Source organism: Haemorhous mexicanus, chromosome 3 (assembly GCF_027477595.1).
Source record: "Haemorhous mexicanus isolate bHaeMex1 chromosome 3, bHaeMex1.pri, whole genome shotgun sequence".
Taxonomy (NCBI): domain Eukaryota; kingdom Metazoa; phylum Chordata; class Aves; order Passeriformes; family Fringillidae; genus Haemorhous; species Haemorhous mexicanus.
Genome location: NC_082343.1, coordinates 49,181,588 through 49,207,334, shown reverse-complemented (window position 1 = coordinate 49,207,334; position 25,747 = coordinate 49,181,588). Strand labels below are relative to the sequence as shown.

The window sequence follows — 25,747 nt, the reverse complement described above, 5'->3', positions numbered from 1 at the left end:
CTTAGAGACAAATGCAGGCTATAGGTGGGTAACCATTGATGTGTGTATGAGTCATGTAAAACTAAACCATCAAGGTATTGCCAGCAGATGCTTTGAATGGGTAATTGGTAGCAGAGGGCTGGTTAGCTGCAACAAGCTGGGCATGAGAGTGCAATTTACTGTTTTCCCAGAGACAGTCTGATGCCCTGTTTTCCTATTCACATGTAACTCCTCTGAACCAGCCCTCGCGTCTCTCAAGCTTTGAAGAGATTGCCATATCTGAAAATACATTATTTTCCTTTCCATTTGAAAGAGTCATACAGCAAAAATCTTTGTTTTCTTTCAAATCCTAATTCTCTTTGAAAGAAGGAGCTTATTTACTATACATCCTGTGTTTTGAAATTGATAATGGTGCAGACTGTGAAAAGTGATGCAACATCTTGCTCAGAGAGCTCCCTGCTGGTTTTGTGTTGCTTCAGATGCAGCCTGGTACAGAGGCTGTCCTACCACTCTTGCTGGGCTTATGGGGTGGCGTTCCCTGAGACTGAGGTCACTTTTTTCATCTGAGCACAGTCTGTGAGGAAACTCCTTCCAATTGAGACTTTCTTTTCATGTTACTGCCACTTTTACAACTAGGTGAGATGTTTTTCTTTGGCATGACAACTGTCCTGGCAAATGGTTAGTTAGCAGGATGTTCTCCTTTTGATCTTCATGTCACTATGCAGAAAGAAGTTGCTCAAGGGCTTTGCTTGCCATCCAAGTCCAAGTGTCTTTATCTACAATTGTTTTCTTTCAGCCTGTGGTTCAGGGCCTTGTGTCAGTGAGAATCAGCTACCAGGTTTTATAGAGACACAATTTTTTTGTGAGTTTCATTAACACTGGATTCTGCCAGCTTCTGCTTTTTACGACCTCTTTAGCCATATGGGGCTTTTCAAATTGTGTTGTGCCTCAGTTTGAGGTGCATCTGTGATGTGAAACACTTGAGTAACTAATTCAGTCTCCAATAAAAGCATCATAGAATCACAGACTATCTAAGTTGGAAGGGACCCATAAGGATCATTTTATCCAACTTCCAGCTTCTCACAGGGTACCTAAAACTGAACCATAAAACTAAAAACATTGTCAGATGCTCCTTGAACTCTGATGGGCTTTGAGCTGTGACCAATTGCATGAAGAACCTGTTTCAGTGATGAACCACAATCTAGAACACTTTCCTAATGTCCCATCTGAACTTCCTCAGATGCAGCTTCATTCCATGTCCTCATGTCTCTTATCAGTGTGCAGAGCCATTGGACTGACAGCAGCCACAGGATTAGGCAATTCCTTGAAACAAGCACATGACATCCTTCATGTCCCCTCTTCAGAAAGATATGAGTTTGAAATACCTGTAAGATATGGCAACCACCCAGTTATTGAAGCCCAGACTCTGTAGGATGTGCTCTGTTGATAGGCAGAAATATTCCTCTTCTATTTGTGCAAGAGGCCTATTTAGCCTAATTAGGAAATGCTTTGGCAATGATGAAGCAGTGTGAGCACACAGGAACGCAAAAAACACCTCTTCACTGTACACAGATAAAGGGAAATGAGTCAATAAAATACGGAATCCCAGAGTGGAAAGGATTATAAGCTGGCAAGCGATAGAGTTCTTCTTGCTAGGTTGATATCCCTAATTGATATAAACATGAAGCCCTGTGCAATCTGTGGTACTTAAAAGACACGCATCTAAATAATATTTAAATAGATTCTTCATTTTTAAGACCCACTGGAGGGTAATTGTATTCAACTTAATTAAATGAACTGAAACCCCTTGGTAACCGTGCTTTACTGTTCCTAAATAAAACACTCTCCAAAGAGACTTGAGGAAGCTTAGTTAAGGCGATAAAAAACCTGAGCCCAGCACCATGAAGTTTTGCATGAGTACAATTATATTTAGTTCATCTGTACGCTACATACAGTGATTGAGACTGTATTAACAGTGCCATACCTCTGTTAGGAGTCAAAAGCTGAGGCTTCACTGAAGTGCTTTAAGGCAGAGTCAGCCTTTCTGGTTTCAGATTTTTATGAATGTGGGGTGTCTACTTAAGCTAGTTTATTAATGCTGCCCCTCTGTGCCAGCTCAGAGCACGTGTTCCCTGCAGGAGCGAGAGTTTGCAGGGATAGCACAGGCAGGATGGGCGGCATTGGTGAGGGAGAGCCTGGGCACAGCTTGCTTACGGGAGCTACAGGAAATCATTTCTTCTGCTGCTAAGATTACAGGGGGAAACATGGATTGCTGCCATGCTCAATTACAGTTGTTTCCTTTCCTGGTAAAAGATGACCTGTCAGGAAGCGGTAGGAGTGAAGACAAGGTTAGTCCCTGCTTATGTAGACGTGTTGGGTGTATCTAGGCTGCAAGTTGCTGAATTTCTAGCAGGAAAAAACAGAAAAATATCAGAGTTTGAGAAAGCAGTTTAAACATCAGCATTCTGGCTTTCCATGGCTGCTGGCTGGGCTGCCCTCTGCGCTTGCAGCAGTAAATCAAGGGCTGTGTCTCTGGGACACACAGTGCCCTGTGCTGCTGGGCACCTCAAACAGGATTGCTGGTGCCCATACCTACTCCCAAAAAGAGGAGTGACCTTGTCATGCCTTGGTGTGGTGTGCAGAGCAGTGTTTTTTCACGTTTTGTAAAAACATGAAAGTGAAGTTTGAAGTGAAGGCAGATATTTGACATTTCCTTTGCCCTTTCTGAAATCTTAATATAGATAGCAGGAGAGCACCTTCCTCTTGGAAGTCAGCATCCAAAATGGCACAAGTGGGAGTAAGTAAGTATGCTTGCTGTCACACCCAGCTTCCTAAGAGCAGCATTTCTGAAGGCTGGGTTTGTCACCGCCGAGCTGGGTGATGATGCAAGGTGCATGCTGCCCCGTAGCTCTTGCCATGTTAGTGCAGATGAGGTAATAGGCTCATCCAGCCATGAGAAATGTGAGGCAGGCAACTGCATCCCTGCTGGGCTTTCCCAGTGCTGCACACTGGGAGAGGACTCTGCTCTCTCTCCTCTACCTTTCAGTAGTTGTAGTTGAGGGGAAGGTCCCATGCAGGATTTAGCTGCTGGGATGGTAAGAAATGAGGGAAGGCACGGAGTGTTCTCCTTTACTGGTGCATCTCCAAAGCCAGTACTGCTGGGGGAAACTGCTGTCCATAGGGACCTGCCCAGGATCCTGGGCCTGGATCTCAAAGTAAAGCAGCGAGGAGTGCACAATAGTACACTGAAGAGGCAAGGGAGAGGGGTAGGGGGAACAGAGAAAGAAGGATGAGAAGTTTTTTTTTGCGAACTTGACTTTTTCTGGACAAGGTATGTCCTCCTTCTGCCAAACTGTCCAGGGGAAAAGTGTAGCACAGTTCAATTTAAAGGCAGTCATTCTCTCCTGCCTTGACACTTGAAAAGTAGTTTTGTTAGTGAAACTAGCACATAACCATTACCAAAGTTTGCTTTCTCTGAGCAACTTTAACACCTTGGGGTCATACTGTAAACAAGACTTGCTGAGCTTACACATGTGACTTGAGATACTGTTGACTACTCAGTTTGTTTTGCCTTTAAATATCCAAATATTTTTTTTACATTTTTTTGTTTATATTTTTTCAGACTACTCTTTTAATGATTACTCACACCTCAGTTATGTAGTTCCATATATCACAGATTTGGATTTGTCATACTGTGCTACTACTAAATATAAGGAAAAGAGCTTTAATGAGACTTCCTCTACTATTGAAGCTGATATGGCTATCTCCATAAAATATTTATTTCAACATCTACTTGAGATGTTTGCCTTTTGCCTATCTATTTCACTAGACACTAACTTATCTCAGACATGAAGCCACCCCCGTAATATATGCTAAATTTTCTAAATCTGAAACAGGAAATTCACCTCTATCTCCTTAATGGTATTTTTATCAGATATATGTACATTTCTTAACCCTTGCCATTCTTTTGTTTACCATTTGTTTCTGCTCCAAGTCTCAGGCTAGAACCCACTGCAGCTGGTGCACACGAAGTGACAAATTTTCACTCAGTGTGAGAAAAAGTCTCAGCAGAGTGTGCAAAAGGAGGAGGCAGTGAGAGCAAGGGAGAAAAAACTAATGAGAGGTGATGTCAGGTGCAGCTATTACATGGCTTAAACTTGTTCTGCTTTACAAGCTGACAATGGCAACTTGTAGCTGACTGATGACCAGTCTGGTGGCTGGGGGTGGCCTTTTAGGTATCAGAGTAGACAAGGTTTTTGAGTTACATTTTGATGAGCTTAGTGCAGAGCACCTCAGGGAAAGGAGGATAGAGGATAATACACGGTTATTAGGGACGCTGGACATTACGGGTGCTTTGAACTAACTGTCATGAATAAAATTTGCATATATTCTTGTCTGTCAAGACCTGGTTCTACTTGTGATAAATACCAACTTTTTAAGTATGTTGGAATGTACATTTGCATAGATGCAACTTTTTTGTTAGCATTTTTTTTTTTCCCCAGAGGACTTCCTTGGTTGCAAACTGCAGAGAGGGATCCCAGTAATGTGCTTTTAAATTTATTTTAATTTACAGAGGGAAAAGGAGAAATCACATTCAGAATGTTTTTTCCAGAGATGTTTTGTTATACCTTCTTGACAAAGACTTTGGGGCTTTACAGTAAATAGAAGGGGGGAAAAAAACCTGTGGTGCTACTGGTAAAGGAAACAATTATTTTCAGAATTTTGAAAAGAGTAAGAGGGTTTTTTGATGTAAAGATAGAGCAAAGTTTTTTATATATACATATATATATATACATATATATAAATAAACTTAGATAACTCTGTGGTTTAATGTGATTTTTTTGGGGTCTAGAGTGACTGTGCTCTGAACTCGGTGGGTTGTATTAGTAATTTCAGATAACAGCTGCAAAATCTTTGATATCAAAGTATACCATTGTGTTTTCTGCTTAATGTATAGAATCTATAAGTGTTTTAACCATGCTGCAGAGAGCTTGACACAGTAGTATCACATCTATTTTTGTAACTGTCTGTAAAGCCACATAGTTTAATGACTCAACCCTCAGATGCCATAAAAATTAATGGAAAGTCTTTTGAATCAGTCTGATCTGTATGTTCTTTTTGTTCTCACAGTGTCTGGCTATAGAGAGGTCAAGGGAACCATGACAACTTTTCAGCATCCTCAAAAATAGCTGCTCTCAATATAAAAATGTCATGACTTGTACACTGAGTATTTTATGCCTTCTTCTGAATATCAAGGGAAGCGCTGGCTGCCTGGCCTTGCACTTCTGTCTCACTCACATTTCTGACCCTGCTGACTGTCAAGACAGGCTTTGAACCTGTCATTGCATGGATAGTAGAATTGTTAACTCTGCTGAATGGAAGATTGTCCTTACTGAGCCCTAGGAATAGAAGGGAGTATTTCTCTAGCAGCTTGTTGGGTTCATTTTTGATGCAAGCATTTTGAAGCTGTGCCCGAAGGCAAAACATCAGCCCTATTCCCAGCAGAAATACATTGGTAGCAAGAGAGTCAGAAATGTGTAACAGAATCAGAATGGAGCTCTGCAGGTTTTCCTACAGATGCCTGTCCTCACTGTGTATTACTGTAGTAACCTGAGACACAAGCTCTAGCCAGAGAGATGGATGCAGGTTTAACTCTTGTGTTTGGAAAAGGTTTGGATCTGATTTCAGTCTGCCTCCTTAGAAAGAGCTGTGAAGGAACCTGGAATACTGTGTCTCAGGTTTATCAAGTGCAGCCTGAATTCAGGTATTAGTATATTTTGGAATGCAGGGAGTTCTGCCACGAGTCCAAGTTCGCTTAGGGAAGCATGCAAAGTTTCTCAAGCTTTTATGAGCTCTTATGATTAGTAAAAATATCTAAGAAGGAGTGGCATCTTAGTCAAAGTTGTCCCAAGAAAATCTGATAATTCCTTGCGTTTATTAGGCACAAATATATTTTCCTGCAACAGATGCTCTCATTTCACTGCTTTTTTGTCCCTCCTCCCTCTTACCCGTCTTCCCTCCCGTCTTCCCCAAAGAAGCCTGTTTGCTCTGGCCCACGTTCTGGCTTTCATTTATGTACTTCTTCGAGCTATCCAAACCAAAGGTATTATTGAAATGCAAGGTCATGTTCCGCAAATTTTTAGTAGGCGTTCCTGTTAAAATCTATCTGCCAGAAATAAACTGCTAATGTTTACAGTGACTCTCCACACAGTAGTCCTGTGTTTCAGGCATGGAAATGGATTTTTCTCATCTTAGCTTGTAAAGGTCAAAAAATGTGCCTTTGCCAGTGCATGATTGCTGTGTGTTGTGAAATGTGCCTTTGCCAGTGCCATTTCCACATTCATTTATACCTTATTAGGAAAAAAAAGTCAGATTGTCTTCCAGTTTCTGACCTATTCCTAAGATGCCAGATTATGCATGTGCTGTGGCCATAGCTGCAGTGGCTTTTAAGTTTTGAACTCGTATAGTTGCATTGTGTGCTGTAACCTGCATTGCCATGTGCAGATGGAGACCCATCTGTCTCGCTGAACAAACAGGCTTGTAGCATCCACATCTTTTTACATTTCTGAGATTCGTGCAGTTACGTGAATTTCACCCAGGGGCTGGGAGAGTGAGCACATGTATCCACTAATCAAGACCTTTTTCCTGACATTCCTAATATCTGCCAGAATAGGAGGAGGATATGCTGGAATATGCAGCTTTGTAACACATTTTTCAGATTCTGAGACAGAAAAGTACAGAGTAAAATAGTTGTATTTTTGGAAGATTTTTCTAAAAATCTTGTTCTGGATAGAAATTTATGCAGAAGGTATGCATGCTCTATTAGTGCCTAATATTTCAGTACACATGCAGGTTCATCAAATGTATTTGTTACTTAGAAAAGTCTGTTATTCCTCATTAGCTAATAGTGTTTTTAATATACTATTAAAATATGAATATATTTTTACTTAATTTTACAGCTAGCAGAGCTCTCTAGCAAAACATTTTTCTCTTTAACGCTTTCAGATGTCAAATACAGAGGATTCTGCCAAGACATTAAATTAACTGATGTGCAGTGACCGATAAATTCTAACTTTATAATAAGTGCCAAATCATTCCAACTTTTCTTTGTAGTCGTTCCATTAACAGGAATCCCAATGGATTCCTTTGGTATTCACATGCATATCAGAACTAATTCTCTGGGAATTTCAGGGCAATTCATCATTTTGCTCTGTGTTTTATGATGCCAAAAAATGTTGCATGCATACATTATAAAATGGAAATTTAGGAACACACTTCACAACTGAAAATAGAAATCTGAGAGAACTTCATTAGGCTATTAGATCTTCATTTTACATTTAACCCTTTATAAATTAGAAGTTGTGTATTTCCCTGGCTATCAAACTATATTGTGAAAGAGTCTGTGCTGTAGTGAAGTCTTAGGGGAAACGTGTTGTAACTTCTTACCAAATAAGTGTTTGGGGAATGGTTTTCCTGCTCGATATTTGTATTGCTCACAAACTTTTTTTCCATCAGAGAAGATCTGTGGGATTATATAGCGGGAACATTGCAGTTTGCATGGAAATAAACATAATTGGTGTAAAACACTCTTCGTGTTAGGGCTTTAACTGTTAAATTTGTTACAAAATGACAGAGGTTTTTATGAGGTTTTGGTTTTAAAAGTGTTACTGACAGTTCAGAGCATTTCAGAGGCTTCTGAAATACAGATATATCAGTAAGAACAAATTTGAAATCTATATACTTTTTCATTGCTCACATAAGCAGTCTCAAAGATGCAACCCATCTGTATCAAAATGGGACATAGTGGTACATGATTGAAGGTTTATTATATATTACATTGGCTTGTTATTTTTTGTATCAAATAACTGTATGCTTTTTCCTACCCGTGAAACTAAAACGGCACTCCACATTTGTCTAAACCTATGAAAATTGTCACTGGGTCTCACTCTTTGTGCATCAGAGTGAAACATTTTTAAAGTATTGTGAGTTACGCTTTTAGTATTCTATTTTATTAATAATTCTAGAGATTTTTAAAAACATCTCCGACTATTCCTTTGACTTTGTTTGTAAGGGAATGCATGACTTATCAAGCTGGAGCTCATGTTTTGCATCTGAATATTTTTAAAGACTCAAAACCAAAATAGAATTGCAAAGTACACTGCTGGTGATTTTGTGTGAGACAGTTTAGACTTTTTTGGAGACATTGTGGGGGGTCCGTTTAAAGAGCAGACAAAATGTCATGGTTTTTCAGATCAGTTATACTTGGGGTTTGATGATACCTAAAGTAGGCCTTGGCCATTATTTGTGCAGTAGAAGAATGAAGCATCTTCTCTTTTCTAAGTTTTACCATGTTTTTAGTAGTGCTTGAAGAATAAAGGAGGATGATGGAGATAACTCTATGTAGGGATCAAATTTAAGGTCATATAAATCAAATATACAATCCTTAGTTAAGCTATGACATTTACTTTTGTGAAATCATGAGTGGATGCTGCGGGTCATGAGATGCTTGCTGTCTTTTGCTTGGGTTGATTTATGTATCTGTATTTCTTTCTCAAAACCAATGCTCTCTGCATTGCCAGCACGCATAAACTCATAACAGCAACTCTTGGCCACAGACACAAATCCTTCAATTGGCATTTTCCACTGCAACTTTCTGGCAAGTTGAGGTGCAAATGCAAATGTTTGTGGTTTTGTTCTAATTTTGAAGCTATGGGGCTTCAAACTCCAAAGCTGTCCATATCTAATAAGGAGGGTGTGTGCGTCCTTTGTGGAATGGCAACTGCATAAAGCTGTAGCTGTCCTCTGCCTGGACCCCCAGCAAAAGCATGTGGCAGGGCTGTAATGAGTGTGTGTGCCAGCTGTCTGCTCTCTGTGTGTCAGCTGTATGTTCTAACATATTGTGGGATTTGTTTCACTTCCTTCATCTTTTTCTGGACATCAAGCTTGTTTTCATTTGCAGCATAGCCCCCCTCATGCTAGCCCTGAGCACTGCCAGCAATCCCTGCTGTCAGTCAGGCAGGGTGATGCCTGCAGCTCTGCTCCTCTGGACACAGTGGCACTGGTGGACTGGTCACTTGTGAATAGGCCTTTCTTTGCAGCCACGTGCTTGCTGGCAGTGGGGCCACCCACCTTCTGCAGGCTTTAATTGGAGTGCTGCAATCGAGCTAATTTTGTTCTAGGGACAGTCAGAAGCTTTCAGCCTTTTGGAGGCTACCTTTAAAAATAGCACAGTGAACTGCACTCCAGCACAAGCGAAAAATGAGCACTTGTTTGGCTGTGTTTGATCCACTGGCAGTGCCATTGCTGTCCTGCAAATGGTCCGTGACCACGTGTCTGAGGAGGTGTGGGGAGGAGCACTGGAGCGTGCTGAGATCCTCAGCTCTGAATGGCTCTCAGCTAAGCTAAAGTTCACATGATATGTTTGGATTTGGAGAATTTCAGGCAATTTCAAAGTCATTCATTACCTTTGAAAATTTTGGGTAGCAGGTTAACTTTATGCAATGTGTGGTTTCCAGAATAGTGAGAGGAGATGGACTGATAGGCAGTTTTCATGTTGTTCTAGTAAGATGATGCTTCCCTGTGTAGCTCTTATGTCATTACTGCTTCCAACTTGAATACTTTTAACTGGCAAAGCTTATCAAAGAATAAACAGACTCTGGCTGGGGAAGATACTCCAAAGTGAGAATTTTTGATAAACCTTAGAGAGTGATATTTGTTATGATTGCATGGCTGGGATTCAGATGTCACATCATCTCTTTGGAAGTCATACAGGTTCTCTTAATGCCCACAAAAGTGAGCAAATGAAGTTTAAGTTTTGGGGTTGCTTTTTCAGTTTGGTGTTCATTTTTTTTCTCCAGCAATGCTCCCCTGGTTATTCCTACTGAGTGTTTAAACACTGAAAGCACACTCTCAGCTACCTGAGGAGTGTCCAGTGGCACAGGGAAATTTGTGGAACTTGTGGTACAGGCAAAGAGTCCAAGTTTCCTCCCCAGCTTGTTGGGAAGTGATGGATTTCAAGGAGGTGGTTGTAGGAAGATGTAGGCTTCCGCTGTGAGCAGGTAGCAGTGTGGCTCCTGTAGAAAGGCAGGGTAGCACCGTTGTGCTCCTAAGGCTGCTGGCTTTTCCCCATGTGAACTATACATTTGATTAGCAGCGCGGGAAGTTGTTTGTCCAAAGCTCTGGAAAGTCTGATGTTCCCAGAAGTGCATTTGTGTAGGTCCCCAATCTTTTAATGCTTTAAACATCTCTGGTGTGAGACCTTTGGCAGGTTGAGAGATAGGAACTACAGTAAAAAAAATATGTAGGTATGGGGGCAAGGGACAAAGTGTAGATAATATTTAGTGTAGTTATGTTGCTTCTGCTGCTCCAACAAGTGATGTGCAAAATGCTTTCCACCTGTACTGAACACAATAGTGTTGAGAAAATGCATGCTGTTCTAAATTTTGGGAATGTGAGCTCTGCAAAAGTTTCTGGGGAAATCTGCAAAAGTTCCAGGAGATAACTGTTCGACTGTGGAATTACACTTTAAAAGAGTAGAAAGTAGTTTTCACAGAATCTGAGATTTAATAGGCTTTCACTTCGACTTAAACTGGAAAGTTTTTTCCAATTCTCTGGAAGTGATACTTCATTAGAGCAAACCTACCCCTTCAGTGTAGTCCAGAACCCTGAGAGTGGGACCATGTGCTTATTTCCAAGTTACAACAGCTTCATTAAGGTGTGGTTCCTAATTAAAAGTTCCTCCTAGCTCGTATGCTATAACTCAACCTTGCAATTTATGTATATTATTAGCATAATTATTTTTAGATTATTCCTCTCTTGCTTAGCTTTTTCTTAATAACCAAGACATAATTTTATGTGTGCATATATTAACAGCAGCAATAAAATAATAGTCTGCAATGTATTCTTGTCCTTCTCTCAGGATAGACATAGAGAGCCTATTTTCTTCATCTGTGTGACCTTCTGAGGAATGCACTCAGTGATATACATGCTCTGTCATAAATTAGACAAATACGGATGCAAGATTATTCCATCCCATCTTTTGGACCAATCTTAAGTGTGTGCATATTGTACCTGCCCACCCCCTCACTTTACAGATGGAGCATACATATCTGATGCTTAGAAAGGTTTCTCAAGACACTTAAAATTCAGCCTTTTGATTGTTCTGGTCTTATTTTCTTCATTCATAATTTTTAAAGTATGAATTTGGACAGTAATTAACAGATTATTACAATTAGGTTTCTGGCTATAGCCATTTTATTAGCAGTGTAGCAATCCTGTCCTGCAAAGCAGACATTTGGGACTCAGCAAACCATGTTGCCACCTCCACTACATCTTAAAAGACCACCTGGCAGAGTGTCTTTGTGGGTGTCATCATTTGCAGTCTGGCTGATATTTGGCGTATTGGTAAGAAATGTTTTGGTTGCAGTTAGTCATTGTCACAAAGCAGGGCTACTCTTGGTGAGGTCAGTGACATGTGTGTAATGACTGGCTCTGGGAAGAGTGAGCTGCTGCATGGGAGAACCAGGTGCTGCTGGGAGAGAACTGAGGCAGATAGTGCCTGAGGATGTGTTCCACTGCATTGTTGTCCCTACCTTCTTTCTCTCTCTGGGAATTAACAAAATCCCACCTGATTGTGAGGAGCTGTTCTGGTAATCCAGTTCCCAGCTGCTCTTGCTGTTAGTGTGCTCTGGGATAGGGATGGAGAGGATGACCTGAGCATGATGGGACGGATGAGCTGCAGGGACAGGGGTTTCCTTCATAGTTGGAAGTTACCTTTAAATTAGAATTTTAAGATTGATTAACCTGTTTTCTTTGTCTTCCCTGTAGGACGGGTCACTGGGAAATATTGATGATCTGGCACAGCAGTATGCAGACTACTATAACACCTGCTTCACAGATGTGTGTGAGAGGATGGAAGAGCTGCGCAAGAGGAGAGTTTCCCAAGACCTTGATTTGGTATGTACAACAGTTACAACTTTATTAACAAATAATTGCCATTCATGCTCCAGATGAAGAATCAATATTACAGCTTGAAGAATTCTACCCAGGGAAATAACTGTACGTGGCTGTGTTCACGCATGCAAACGTTTCAGCCAACTCAATTAAACGCTTGGAATTAGCTGGATTAGGTTTTTTCTAGGTATTTTTTATGATTCATTAAGCCTTGGAGTCTGCATTTCTTATTTCTTCTTTAATTAGAGTACTTCTTGCTTGCATGCATTTGGTTGCAATCCTCAACTCTCAGAGGCAAGATACTGTCTGACGACAGCATCGTTTCCTTGCTCCAAGATGCTCCCAGTGTGAGCACAATGAAACTGTGCAGGTTTTCAGTTGCGCTGTACAAGCTGTAAAGAAGTGCTTCTCAAAAGTCCAGAGTGCAAATACTGGTTCCAGGCTCCCAAGTGTAAGCAGTTCTGCCAAGCCCTTTCCCTTACTTTATACATTATAGAATCTGTAGCAGGTGATACGGGGTCACAGAGCTTTTCAGGATGGATGGGACCTCAGGAGGTCCCTAATCCAGCACTCAGCTCAAAGCAGTGTCAACACTGAAATCAAACCAGGTTGCTCAGGGCTTTATCTCATTGAGTTTGAAGACCTCCAGGGATGCAGATGTTGCACTGTCTCTGAGAAACATGTTAATACTGCTTTGCTATCTTCATAGGGAACTTCTGTTTTTAAATAATGTTTTGTGAGAGCCTTCCCATAGCAATTTATACCTGTTGTCTGTTGTTCTCATGAAACACGCCATTTTGATAACCTCCCCACAGATACCAGTAGATCTTCTTGAAACTGTCTTTTCTGACAGTTGGGAGCTGAGTCTCCCAACTCTGCTTGCTGGGCACAGGCACAAGTCCTTGAGAGTGCCTTGGTAACGGCTGTACCTGATGATGTGGATTATTTAAGGCTACTTTCTTTTTGGGGTTCCAGGATACCAACTGAGAGGCTTCCAGAGTTTGTAGAGACTACAGATTTCGGTTACACAATTAATGGCAGCAGAATCAAGGCAGGGAGTCATCTTTTGTCCCACTGAAGTTTGTTAGTTCCTTCTTTATTTTAAAATAGAAAAAAAAAAAAAAAAAAGCAAATGTTTTTGCAGATCTGCTGCTGCCAAGAAGTTCCAAGGGTTAAACAAAAAGCTATTGCAGGAAATTCTTTTGTAGACAGACCCTTAAGGCTCCTGTGCAGAGAAGTGAAGGCACAGAACTGTGATGCTCATGAAAACCCCAGGCCTGTCAGGCCTGGTATTCTCGGTAGCTGTTGGCAGCAATGAAACCCCCTTTCCTGGTGCTCTTGGAAGGCAGCTCCTGTGCAGGGTAATGGAGTGTGCCTTATGGCAGGAGAGGACCCCTTCCATAGACAGATGGGCCTAATTTGGCTCCCCTCACTTCTGAAGCTGCAGAAGCCAGGCTGGAAAAAGCCATGTGAGCTTAATTAACTCACATCAAAGGTGCAGATCTTCACACTGGTTTAAATAGATGTGAGCTAACCAAAGGCAGACCATGGAGTGATTCATTCTATTCCAGAGAAGCTCTAGTCAGAGAAAGTGGCTGTGTGAAAAACAGCCTGGAGATTCCTCTTCGGTGTCTGAAACTGAATTTGCTTCCTCTAGTGGTCCAGTGATGACTTCTTGAACTGCCAGGTCAGAGAGAAGACAATGCAATTGAAAATTAAATTAGTGCTCCATTTTTGCTACGTCTGTCACTCCTATCATACAGTTTCTATACATAAGGTAGCCATTCTGCTGATAATATATGAGCCTATAGATATTAGCTTACTTGCCCAACAATCACATCCAAACAGTGCTGACTACAGCTAAAACTTGCCCTCATCAATGAACAGGCAGGCTTGACTTAGCTACACAGAGAGGGGGAAATAGCCATGTAGACCAGAAGGTTAATTTAGTGTGATGAACAGAAGAGTGAGTCACTTGTTGTGCTGTTTTTCATTTCTATACACCTTGAAAAAAGGCAGTGTATTGGCAGACATTTGGGGATAGTGAATGGGAAGTAATGCTGGGGTAAATGCCCAATGCACACCCCAGGTGTGCTATGATAGCAAAGAAAAAAAAAGTGCCAGATAGCAAATATATGCAGCTCCAAAATTATTATGCACCAGTATTCTTGGTGTGTTAGTCTAGCTGACCTTGCTCTGCTATACATTGCTCTTCCAGCACAGATGAAGAAGGCAGTGCTGTCTCTACACCCTGTCTTCCCAACAGTGGGGTTGTGCCAGAGCTGAAGGTGGGCAGTGTATCAGTTCTTCCTCCCCTCCCCAAAGGTCTTCGCCCTCTCTTTAGCAAAGTGAACATGGCAGAGCTGTCATGCATGGAATATGTTTGCAGATTTTCAGGGGTCTGCTGGGGTGGCGGTTACTGAATCCGTATGAAAATGCAGTATTGAGTGAATAACAAAACGGAGCAGAAACATAAAAGGCCAAGGTTAGGTTGCTGTTTTTACTGAGTGCTCTGAACAAAGAGAAAGAGCAGGTCATCCCAGGAGTCAAAGCATCCTGTAAACGCTGCACAGAGAGGCCCTGTCAGGAGGAGCAGTGTAATAACAAAGACATGCCTGAGTTGGCAGAGCTTTGGCAGGAACATGTATTTAGCACCGGCTCGCCCAGATCGCCCTTTGTAGCACGTCCCCTGGAAGGACAGAAATATGAACTGTTTATTGCTGCTTCTGTACCCTTTGAAATAATTTTAAGCTGTTTGGGCTCAAGTGTTGATATCTTGATTGTATATTGTACTTTCTAATCAGCTCTCCAGCCTTTCCTATTAAACCATGGCCATTTCAGTCTAGATATCCTGCTCTGAAGTTGAATGTTTTAAAAAAATCACTTGGTAAAATTATTTGGGAAAGCAGCATATCTTGTAACAAAACAGTGGGGGCAAATGGAGCTGAACCCAGAATATTTTTCCAAATGGTAATGCTGTCAAGGATTGTTAGTTTCCCTAAACACGATAACTGATTTCTGTGTTTGGAGTTTTGCCTATGTTTTTGTAATGAAGAATGTGCTTGGGTTTGGGCACTAATGTTTGTGAACAGCATGGGAGTTGCCCACATTTCCTAGTATTTGGCCTATTCCTGTACACCATGTGGGCTTTTGGCTTAGGAAAAACTGCAGGTGGAGTAGATAGAGTGGATTTTCAGACCCATAATGACTGGTAATATTGAGGTGGACATCTGCTAAAATATAGTTATGGCCAGAGAAGTGACTCTGTGAGGATGATATTTTCTAACTGTTCACATGACATCCTTGTCTTTAAATTGGAGAGACATGAATTAGATGGATGAACTGCTCAGGTGTATAAGGAACTGGCTGGATGGCCAGACTCCATATTGGCTCAATATCCAAATGGAGATCAGTGACAAGTGGTGTTCCTTAGGGATCAGTATTTGGATTGGTGCTATTTAACATCTTTGCTGGTGACAGGGAGAGTGGGATCAAGTGCACCCTCAGCAAGTTTGCTGATGACTCCAAGCTTCATGGAGTGGTCAACACGCTAGAGGGAAGGGATGCCGTGCAGAGCGACCTGGACAGGCTTGAGAGATGAACCTGTGAAGCCTCATGAAATTCAAAAAAAAACCAAGTGCAAGGTCCGGCAAATGTGTTGGGGCAACCCTGTGGACAGGTACAGGCTGGGAGGAAAATGAATAAAGAGCAGCCCTGGGGATAAGGTTTTAATGGTGTTGGTGGAGGAAAAACTTGACATGACTTGCAGTGTGTGCTCACAGCCCAGAAAGCCAGCCAGACCCTGGGCTGCATCAAAAGGAGTGCGGCCAGCAGGTCAAGGGAGGTGATTCTTCCCTTCTACTCTGCTCTGCATCCAGTTCTGGGGTCCCCAGCATAGGAAAGATGTGAGAGAACTGGGTTCATTCAGCCTGGAGAATAAAAGGTTCCAAGGGGACCTTATTGCAGCCTTCCAGTAGCTAAAGAGGGCTGCAAGAGAGCTGGAGAGGCACTTTTTACAAGGGCATAGTGATAGGGGTGAGACACTAGAACAGAGAAGTTGTGGGTGCCCCATCCCTGGAAGTGTTCAAAGCCAGGTCAGATGGGGCTTTGAGCAATCCCCTTGCAGTGAGGTTGGCTTCAAGAGGCTTTTCAACACAAACCATTCTATGACCTACTTCCTTTGTGTCTCTGGGGTCATATCTGCATGGCTTACTGACAAAAGCAGCTTTGCCTTGCCTGTCAGCAGGGCAGGACAGCATTGACTTAGCCGTGAAAGAGCAAACTGCATTCTGTTGTCTCATCTATCACTGACAGCAGCCAGCTAACTGCTGCTGCCGAGGTCTGTATTGGAGCTGATGAGCTTGAAGTCAAAGAATGGCTTGAGGTTTTCTGATGGAGTCTGACAGCTACAGTTGGGGCACTGAGAAGTTGCATCCATCTTTTGTCTTGCAAATTATATAAAATCAATGTCACTGAAGAGCTAAATGGCATAGTAGCATACTTTTTTCCCCACATTCATGTAATTAATTTCATTGTGTGTGAGGAAGTGTTCAGAATCCCTCTCTGTACACTGTGATAATGTACAATGAATGTATTTGGAAAAATTGCCTTGCCTAATCCTGGGTGTTTTTACAGTACCTGCACAAGTACACAGGCAAAGCCAGAAAATAGAAAAGAACATAAAACCATTGTAAGTTTCTTGTCCTACTTCCAACATCAATGTAGTCTTCCTAAGTCTTGTCTGTGCATGGTTTTAAAAGATGCTCAACATCCAGTTGTTTGATTACAGACGGAGTTGACCATCTGGGTAATGTCATCCCATATAAATGGTATGTCCAGCAAGAAAAAGGGGAGGAAAAGCAGCAAAAGTAGACTAATAAGTAATTTGAGTGATAGAGTAATAATGATTTTTCCTCTTTAGAGCTGCATTTGTCTGTTATAGTACTACTAGTTGGCAATATCATCAGGCTATTAGAGAAACTAGCCAGCCTTTGCTGAAGCACACTAAAACACCTAGAATAGTTGCAGTCAGTGATTGATGTATTTTAAAAAAATCTTCAAGAGAGTTAGCCACCAAAGCTGGAGTTGGGATGCTGAGTTCGTTTGTGGAGTGTGCCTGTGTCTACTCGATAGCTGACACTAGTCATGTCTGCCTTCTTCACACCATATATTAATATTTCAGGATCCTAGAATAGACTGCTTATTCCTCCTATGAGATGATCACCTCTGCTTTGCAAATTCAGTACTGGCTGCTGTTACCATTAATCCTGGGAGGGCACCTCTCCATCTCACTGGAATAGGATCCCACTGTTTTGTTTTGTCTTGCTGGCTGTAAGAGGCCCTCCAAAGTATAAACAACATCTGAGTTTAATTTAAAAGGTATCTATAGCACAAAAAGAAAATAAGAGCTGGAGAAGACAGATAAGATTTCCAATTTTTCTTTAAGTCTCCAGGTCTTATGGGGCAGATACGCCGAAGAAAAAGTAGCAGTAGAAGGTGTGGACTTTGAAGCATCGTTGTGGATTTTTTTTCCCTCAGTATTGATTGAACTAGGGGGGATTAGGCCTGAGTATGAGTTACATAAAATAGATCCACCTAGAAAATAATTAATGGAGATTTACCATTATGTGTGTGCAGTCTCTCAGTATTTTAGGCTTATCTTAATAAGTTAAATTCATAATGGCATTTCATCATTAATGGAGCTTTTCAAAGGTAGACACAATGGAAATTCTGGAACAGACGGGCTATTTTTAGTGTCTCACATCACAGACCAAGGCGGCAAAGGCATTTAAATATAGAGCTAGCATTAAACATGAAAACAAAGCGATGCTTGTTCCATATGCAGTAAAGTGAATACCACTCTTAAACCGTTCTTAGTTTACTTAATGCTAGCAGACTAAGTAAAAATCTCTCCACTTTCTGCAAGCTAATGACCTCCTGCAGTCTCATCACTGTTTTTGTTGGAAGGCCGTTTATGAATAATCCCTTAGGCAAAATCTGATCATTTGTAGGCTGGAGACTCAGCGGACTTTGCAGCTGTGGTGGTTTGGGTGACCTTGTCTTCCTTTCATACTTTTGGAGGACGCTTGTTTTTTGGAGTAGGATCTTTTGTTTAACACTTCTGGTCTTCTGAAATATTTTTGATAATGTCAGTGTTACAGGAAAAATAGGTTGTCAAAGATAATTGGTTTTTGTTTGTTTTTTTCTGAGCTGGTAATACTTTTATAAACAAAATAATATTTATGTTATAAATAGAAAAGATAACTCACTTCTGTCAGTCCGGTAATTGTGGAGGGGAAAAATTCTCTTTAGCTTTACAAGTGTCTAGGTATTCTTCATCTTCTAACAACATTTTTAATCATTTTCTTGCCCCTTTACATACAGCAGGAATTTTACATGGAACCTTAGATCAGTTGAATATATTCTTACTGTGCTCTTCTTTTATCCCAGAAACGGCACAGATCTGTTGGAACTGACAGACTGGATTTGTATTAACTCTGTGATTTAATCTCATTGGAGCCTGAGGACTAGAGGGAAGGAGTAATTGATTGACTAACTTTAGCTCCCTTTATGTATTTTTTTTCCTTTCTCCCCTTAGAATTTAAAAGTGACAGCAAAACTGGAAATGTACAGCATCATGCTGGTAAATTTCACTGCAATGGATACAATTGTTTAAAAAGAGAGCAAATTAAATTGTCATTTAGAAGGTGCATAAAGGTCATTTAGAAGGGGGAAAAAAAAACCAACAAAACAACCAGAAAAACCAAAACTAGCAAACAAAATCAACTCAAACCTGCCCAAACTCTGTAGTGAACAGTTTATGTGATGTGCAGCCCAACTTGCAATTCACATATTACTGGATTTCCAAGATACCCAGCGTAGTGGCATTACTCTGGGAGGACAGCAATGTGTATTGGCTGTGTTAGAAGAGTGTCAGACTTTTGTAATGTGATAGGAGCTAAAACAACGGAGGAATGAACCTAAAAGATGTAATGTTTTCTATTAAGATTACTCCTTTGCCTTTGCATAGTGTCAGCTTGACTCCCCAGGCAGCTTCTCTGTGCACTCCTTCTGTGGCTCCCCAGCCACTGCTTACCAGTCCATCTATGTGTGTTGAAGACAGCTGGCAGCAACTTCAAATGTCAACTAAATGTAGCACTTGCTTGTGCTTCTTCTAAGTCCCCAAGTAGGGAAACACCACTGTGTGTCCTTGAGGAATAGTAAGGATACTGCTCAAGATGGATGTTGTGAGGTTAGCTGAAAAATCTCACTTGTAAGAACCATAACAGCCTTGCAGGTCATTAGGGAAAACAAACAAGTCTTAATCAATAATAAATCAAGAGCATGTTGTGAGGAGAATGAGAAACACGTAGTGAGTATTGGTGCACATCTGGATGTGCTTTGGAATGTCTGTTTCTCTGCAGCAGAAGGACACTCTTCCAGCAAAGAAGCCCAGAGGAAGGCAGGCCTCCATCTGTGAATTCAAAGGGACTGATTCCTTTTTTTCTCTTCTGCTGGCCTGGCCCCTGCTCTTCATGATGTAGGTTCTGATGCTCCACAGCTACTCTCCTTTGATCTTTCCATGCTTTATCTTCTCTGAGAGTTGTGTAGGTTTCCTGTTTCAGCAGTGTCGCCTGAAGCGCACAGAGAAATGCTCCATTTCAAACAAGAAGCTCTGTGAATTTTGTGTTTGAAGGAGAACTCAAGCAGTTTGAAGAGACAGGATTTCTTTGGTGAATGATCAATCTGGTTCCCACAAAATAATGAAAAGAAATGGCTATCAGCTGGAAATCCCTCTTCCCGAGTCCCATATGTCATATGCCTCTTGATTTATGTTTTTAGGTTTTCCCCAATGGTTTAGATTGCAGCCATAAGGGAACAAAGTAATCTGGGATTACTACATCCAGTTTTTCCCTGATTCTAAGGCTTCTTTGCTTGTTCAAGCATATAGAGTTGGGAAAGGCAATAATCCTGTAAAAATATACATATGAAAATGAACGGGTAATATGTTCAAAAGAATTCCATTTCAGCTTCTTATCAGAGGGATTAATTTCTTGCATTGCTTGTAGGCATGATGAATAAAATCAGTTATGGATTAGGAACTAATGAAAGAAGAAAGACTTGAAAAGATTAGCAAAATTTGGAATTCATAAGCTCGTTATGAAACACAGACTGGTAATTTTTTGTTTATGTCAGTGTCTTTTGCCTGTTGCTGCTGAAGTTCCTGATAAGACCACAGTTACAATTGTTTGGTTTACAATTAATGTGAAACTAGTGGCAGTAGAATTGTGTACCCCAGTGCATTTAAGGCTGTAAAGATGATAGGAATAGCATCATAATGAATCAATGTTTATAGATGTGGAAAAATAGACAAGCTTTTCATCATATAAGGCTTTACTCATGAGACATCCAGATGAATTAGATAATAAAAAGATAGCAAATGAAAAATCAGAATTTGTAAGCTTTCTCTAAGACAAAATAGGCTGATTAACAGTATTTGAAAGAAGCCCATCTCCCCTTCCCTTCCCAGGGGCACAAAATTCAGTCTTCTGACAGCTTTCTGTCTTGGTGTGTCCACAGATCACAGAATCAGAGTCTTCTGAGATGGAAGAGATCCACAAGGATCATCAAGTCCAACTCTTAAGTCCATGTAGGAATTGATCCCTGAACCTTGGCAAGGTCTTCCTTTTGGCAGCAGGCTTTAACCAACTGAGATAATCTCAGGATCGTGGTAGCCCAGCAAAGATTAGGCTGCAGTTGAAGTCCATTTTGACAAAAGAGAGAGATTTTAAAGTTTTGAAGCGTGTGCCAGGTGCTGAAAGTCCCACAAATGAGAAGAAGGAAGTCAGTCATTAGAGTAGCTTTATTTTGTTCATGTGGTTAACTGTTGAAAGCTGCATAATTGGAGCCTTCAGTTGCTAGCCTACACAGAAGCTCACCAAATAGTTTTATTTCTCCTTTGTGTAGCACTTTCCACCCTCAAAACCCTTGAAAAATATTAATTAGCCTTTGTTGCTTCCTTTGAAGCTGGTAATTTTAGGATCATTATCCCTATTTAGGCCTCGCCTCCCTGAGATTCAGCCACTGATGAAGATTTACCTATGTAATTCCCTAATTCCTCCTCTGTAGCTAAATTCACAACAGAGTAACCTGAAATTTATAGTAAGCTCCGAGCAACTTAATAACACAGTGGTGTAGCTGTAAAGAAATCCTGGCCAGTGAAGCACTGAGGCCAGCAGGTGACATGCTATGGCTGACCTGCAGCTCAAGCCTCAAATCCAGTCCATTAGACCACACTTCAAAAAAACAAAATTCAGATGTACTTCAGAATTGTGCCAGACTCTTAGAGTGTTCCTGGTCTGGCAACTTCCCTTTGTGGCTGGCATGTGGAGGTCTGATGAGGAGTTTAGCTCTCTTGGTCAGTAGTTGACTGCCACCATCTCGTTCCTACCATCCTGCCTCCACTTGAAATAACTGTCTGATGTATAGCAGGGGTAATAGAAATGCAGAGGTGCTGGATTTCTTCAGCGTGTTAATTTCACTGGCATAATGTCAGTTGGTGAGGACTGGAAAAAATGCCCATATTAAAGCCTAAATGAGATATTTCATTTTGAGCACCTGTGGGAAAGCATGAGAAATGAAGGGCACGGTGTGCAAAGTAGTAGGAGGTGGTGGTTTGATCCACTGCTGTAAAAAACCAAAGTTTGGTTCTTCCCTCTGCCTGAGGAAACCTGAACTCTTATCTCTTATCTTGAAGCACAGTACTCTGTAATTTAATATTCTGCCTTAACCTTATCTGTTAATCAACCCTGTTCACATATGTAAACAGTTCCTGGTGTAGCAGTGGGAATAGCTACGTCTCATCTTCCAGGTAGGCATCTTCACAAAGTTAGTGAATCTTTTCTTTTTCACTTGCAGGGTAAAAAAATCAGATATTTTAAACATGGTTCAACAGGAGTGGAGTGGGAATGTGAATCTTAGCCCAAGGTTTTTTGACACCTTTTGTATTTTTATATCATACATTCTTATTTAAAATAAATAATAAAATAATTACATTTATGTATTTTAAATTATATATTTTGGTTGCTTCACATCAGACTGATAGTCTAAAAAGGAACTAAGATGCTGACCCTCTAGCAAAATTCCAATTTATTTTTCTTGTTTGCTATTTTTTACTCCATAATTAGTTTGGATGTTTTGTTTGTAGGACAGACAATCGCAGAAAAGTTATCTTCCTTGATCCCTTTTTCTTTGATTGGCCTCTCAAGTTAATAGCAAGACTAGCTTAATTTTAGGCTGGATGAGTGTTAGGAGTGACTTGGTAACTTTGTCTGGTTTTCCTCCTTTGAGCTGAGTTATGTTTAGCCTTAGTGGGTTCGTTTTCTTGTGGCTATTGAATTGCAGGTGGTGCCTGTAAACTCACATTTGCTCTTGAAATATATACAGATGTTATGTAGCAGTCATCTTAATTTGCAAAGAAATGTTAATGTTCTTCAAATTTTCTTTAAACAGTGGAAATGGAATAACACCAAGAATTGCATCAGCTCTACACTTTGTATTTGCTATCATGGAAATATGAAGTGTCTGATAAAGCATTCCATGCCTGAATGACAGGGCGTATTTAGACATGGAACATACATTGTTAAAAACATGTAGATAAACAAATTAAATACATTCTTTTCAGTGTTTTACATTTTGGCTAAGGTAAACAGTTTCTACAGAAGCTAAGTAGTCATCACGTTTTGTAGCTGAAATGTTGATCTGAAGGTAGGAAAGGACATTTGGAGAAAGGAAAGGTGAATGTAAGTTTTGGCAGTTGGACTTGCCTTCTTCAGAGCTTCCTGCTCAGTTTTTCCACTCTTTTTTTATGTTTTGTTTGGATTTTGGGTTTTTTGAGGCACAGGAAATATGTGCTCAAGGAAGAAACCTCAGCTTTGGGGCAGAAAGTGTGAGGTGGGGAGTCCAGAGCATTAGGAGCAGGTGCCCCAGGAGCTGGGACCTCTCTGCATTTCTCAGGTGGAAGAGGAAAGAAGGAGATTTGGTAATTGCTTGCTTACAAGGGTAAGGAGTGAAGTGTTAGAAGGTTGGGTGAGTAGGTCACTAGAAAACTAAGGTGGAGTAAAGAAGAACAGGTGATACAGTTTTGGGGCTGCAAAGGGCGAAAAATGTCGCAGGGCAGCAAGACACTTGTGCTTATGTGAGCCCTGAACTGTCTGCATGGACCAGAATATTGTAACAGTGCAACATAATTTATAATTATAAATAACAACTAAAAAACACCCACAGTTACATAGCACAACTTGTCATTATAAGGTACAAAAAAAAGTTATAATCTTTTAAAAGTTAGAGCTAGAATGGTTGCCCGTTCTTGGCAGAAATGTCTTCACCCACCAGTGCACTTTTTTCTGTGAACCTCTCACGGTCACTGGCCATAATGCAGGCTTGCTTTGATAAGACACAAGGTCAAAGGAGGAGATTTTGAGTAGCAGTTTTGACCTTTTCATTATAGGTACTGCAGGAGAAGAGGCTGAGCCACAGTCAAGGTTCTGACTGCCACTACAATAGGTTACTCTGGAACTCTGTAAGCTCCAAGATGAAACTAATGAGAAAAGAGAAATTGAAAAAGAAATTCGTGTCATGGTTGGACAGTTTTTTTCTTTGAGTGTTTTATACACCTGAAAACACTTAGGGGCAAAAGAATAAAATTGAAGTTAGCCCTGTCTTAGTCCAGCTTCACAAAATAACAGAAGGAATTAAAACTGTTAACGTTTAAGAATGAACTGCAGAAGCTCAGTGAAAAAAACTAAGAATACAGAAGGTATCGACTGTATTATAGCTTCATTTGGAGCAGTGGAAAGGTATGAGTATCCCTAGAGTTTGCATCCTAAATGCATTTCTTCTGCTTTTTAAAATTACAAAAATAGAAATACCTTCCTGACCATAGTTCAGTCAGCAAATGGAGAAGAAAGCAGGAAGATTTTTTATCTGAGTGAGTGATACTGAACATCTGAGGTCTGCAATGAAGTTGGAGATGGGCATTTTTCCAAAAGTCACTTTCATGGGAAGCATAGCAAAGTATGGTGGGAAACACTCTATATCCATGCTACATGCAACAGGAAATATTATTGTTTTCCCTAAATAGTCCAAACACAATTGATTTTCTCTTCTTAGTGATCCATTGAGATTCTTCTGATTGAAACTATTTAGATTTTTAAAACAGGCATTATTCTATAGTGGCCTTTGTTGACAGTAAAAGGGGTATAGTTAGGGCAGGACATAACTATTGGGCTTATAGCAGATTACCTGATGCTTCCTTTCATTTTTTCACATAAATGGCTTTTTTAATTCTTCTCTGTTGAATCTTGAGGTCCTCCTGAAGAATGTTTTATAATTTAATATCATTGACATACTGTGAGGTAATTCATTTGAAAGGCTATTTCTGGTTGACAGTAGCAGCTCTTCAAGTATGAAAGCTTTCTTTAGAGATTATCACAGCACTTTTCAAATCTCTACCTATAAACTTAGGGGCTCTCTTAAAAAGCTGGTGTTCTTGCATCTTTTTCATGATCTCTGGGACATGTCTTTTTGTATTTTTTGTTACACTATTTCCCTTTATCATTTTATGACCACAGTCCTTGTCACCCTCTATCAGTCTTGAGAACAGGAATATTTTCTGTATGAGATCACAAGTTTGCCATGAACTGAGGCCTAATAATTTCCATCTTAAAAAAAAATCTGAATTTAATCTTATACATTAGATAGTGCCATCCTAGTTCCTACTGCTAATGCAATTCCTTGTAATTGATCTTTTAGCTTAGGAACACCTTGAAAGTTTGCAACTTTCATTTACTTTCAGGGAGACATATTTTGTCAATGAGTAAATCCTAAAAATTTGGTGGCAGTGTTTATCTGTTTCCTTTTCCATATAAATGCATATCGTATCATGGTAATACATTATGTAATGTAACATTTATAACACAGAAATGCTGGCCCTGTAGCACATAGATTATTCATAGCCCAAACCCACCCAAAATGGAATGATACAAAATGAGCTGTGTTTTGTCTCACCTTTTTAACGGGAGGGAAATGGCACATATTTTTCACATCACACCAAACAAACACCATAGGAGATTTGGAAATCTAAAAGGGTGTCTTACATAGTTTTTACTTTAGGCTGTCTGAACAGTGGAATGAAAACAAAATAAAGACTTCTTGTGAACAAGTACAACCCATGAGTATTTAATGTAATTTTAATAGCTCCTTTTATTAAGAGTAGCCTATTAGAATTTTTTAAGGAATCTATTGATTGTCCATGTCTCTGGCTTTGGTAGAGTTCAGTATCTATAGTAAGAGTGTGCAAAAAGTCATCTAATGCATCATACTAAGAAATTTAACTTTATTTGGCATGAATCACACTGCTTATCCTGGTCTTACTTGCTGTTGCTCATGTCAGGACTGGACAGGTGAGCAAGACTTACAGAAGTCAGACCTGTTTCTTATCCTTGTTCATTACCTTCAGAACATTGGAAATTCTTTTGAGCAAGAATTTATAAGCCTGCAGAAAGGGGTTACACAAAAGAAAGACATTTCTTGAAACACAAGCATATCAATCTTTGTACCTTTCTCTAACCAGCAGCTTCAGATCAACACAGATGCAGTTATGTTGAGTGGCAAGATATTTTCCAAATGGGGAATGTTATGGATTATTTATCTCTGGGTTTGAGCATAAGACTTTTATTTCCAGTGCTGTGTCCAGGCAGCTAAGTGGCAGATGAAGGGCTTTGATCACCAGTGCTGGATTTGTCAGCCTCTTTCC

General features: G+C 40.4%; 1 protein-coding gene across 5 annotated transcripts in view; it reads left to right on the top strand.

Annotated features, from left to right (window-relative positions):
* LOC132324997 (SAM and SH3 domain-containing protein 1-like) overlaps positions 1-25,747 on the top strand; it is a 529,996-nt gene that overhangs the window by 419,671 nt on the left and 84,578 nt on the right. For 4 of the 5 annotated variants that reach the window (XM_059841716.1, XM_059841714.1, XM_059841718.1 and 1 more), the window contains exon 2: positions 11,806-11,934. In XM_059841716.1, coding sequence (XP_059697699.1) covers positions 11,806-11,934 — 129 coding nt within the window. Of the gene's footprint in view, positions 1-11,805; positions 11,935-25,747 lie in introns of those variants that run through there. The other variant, XM_059841722.1, reaches the window with a different exon arrangement.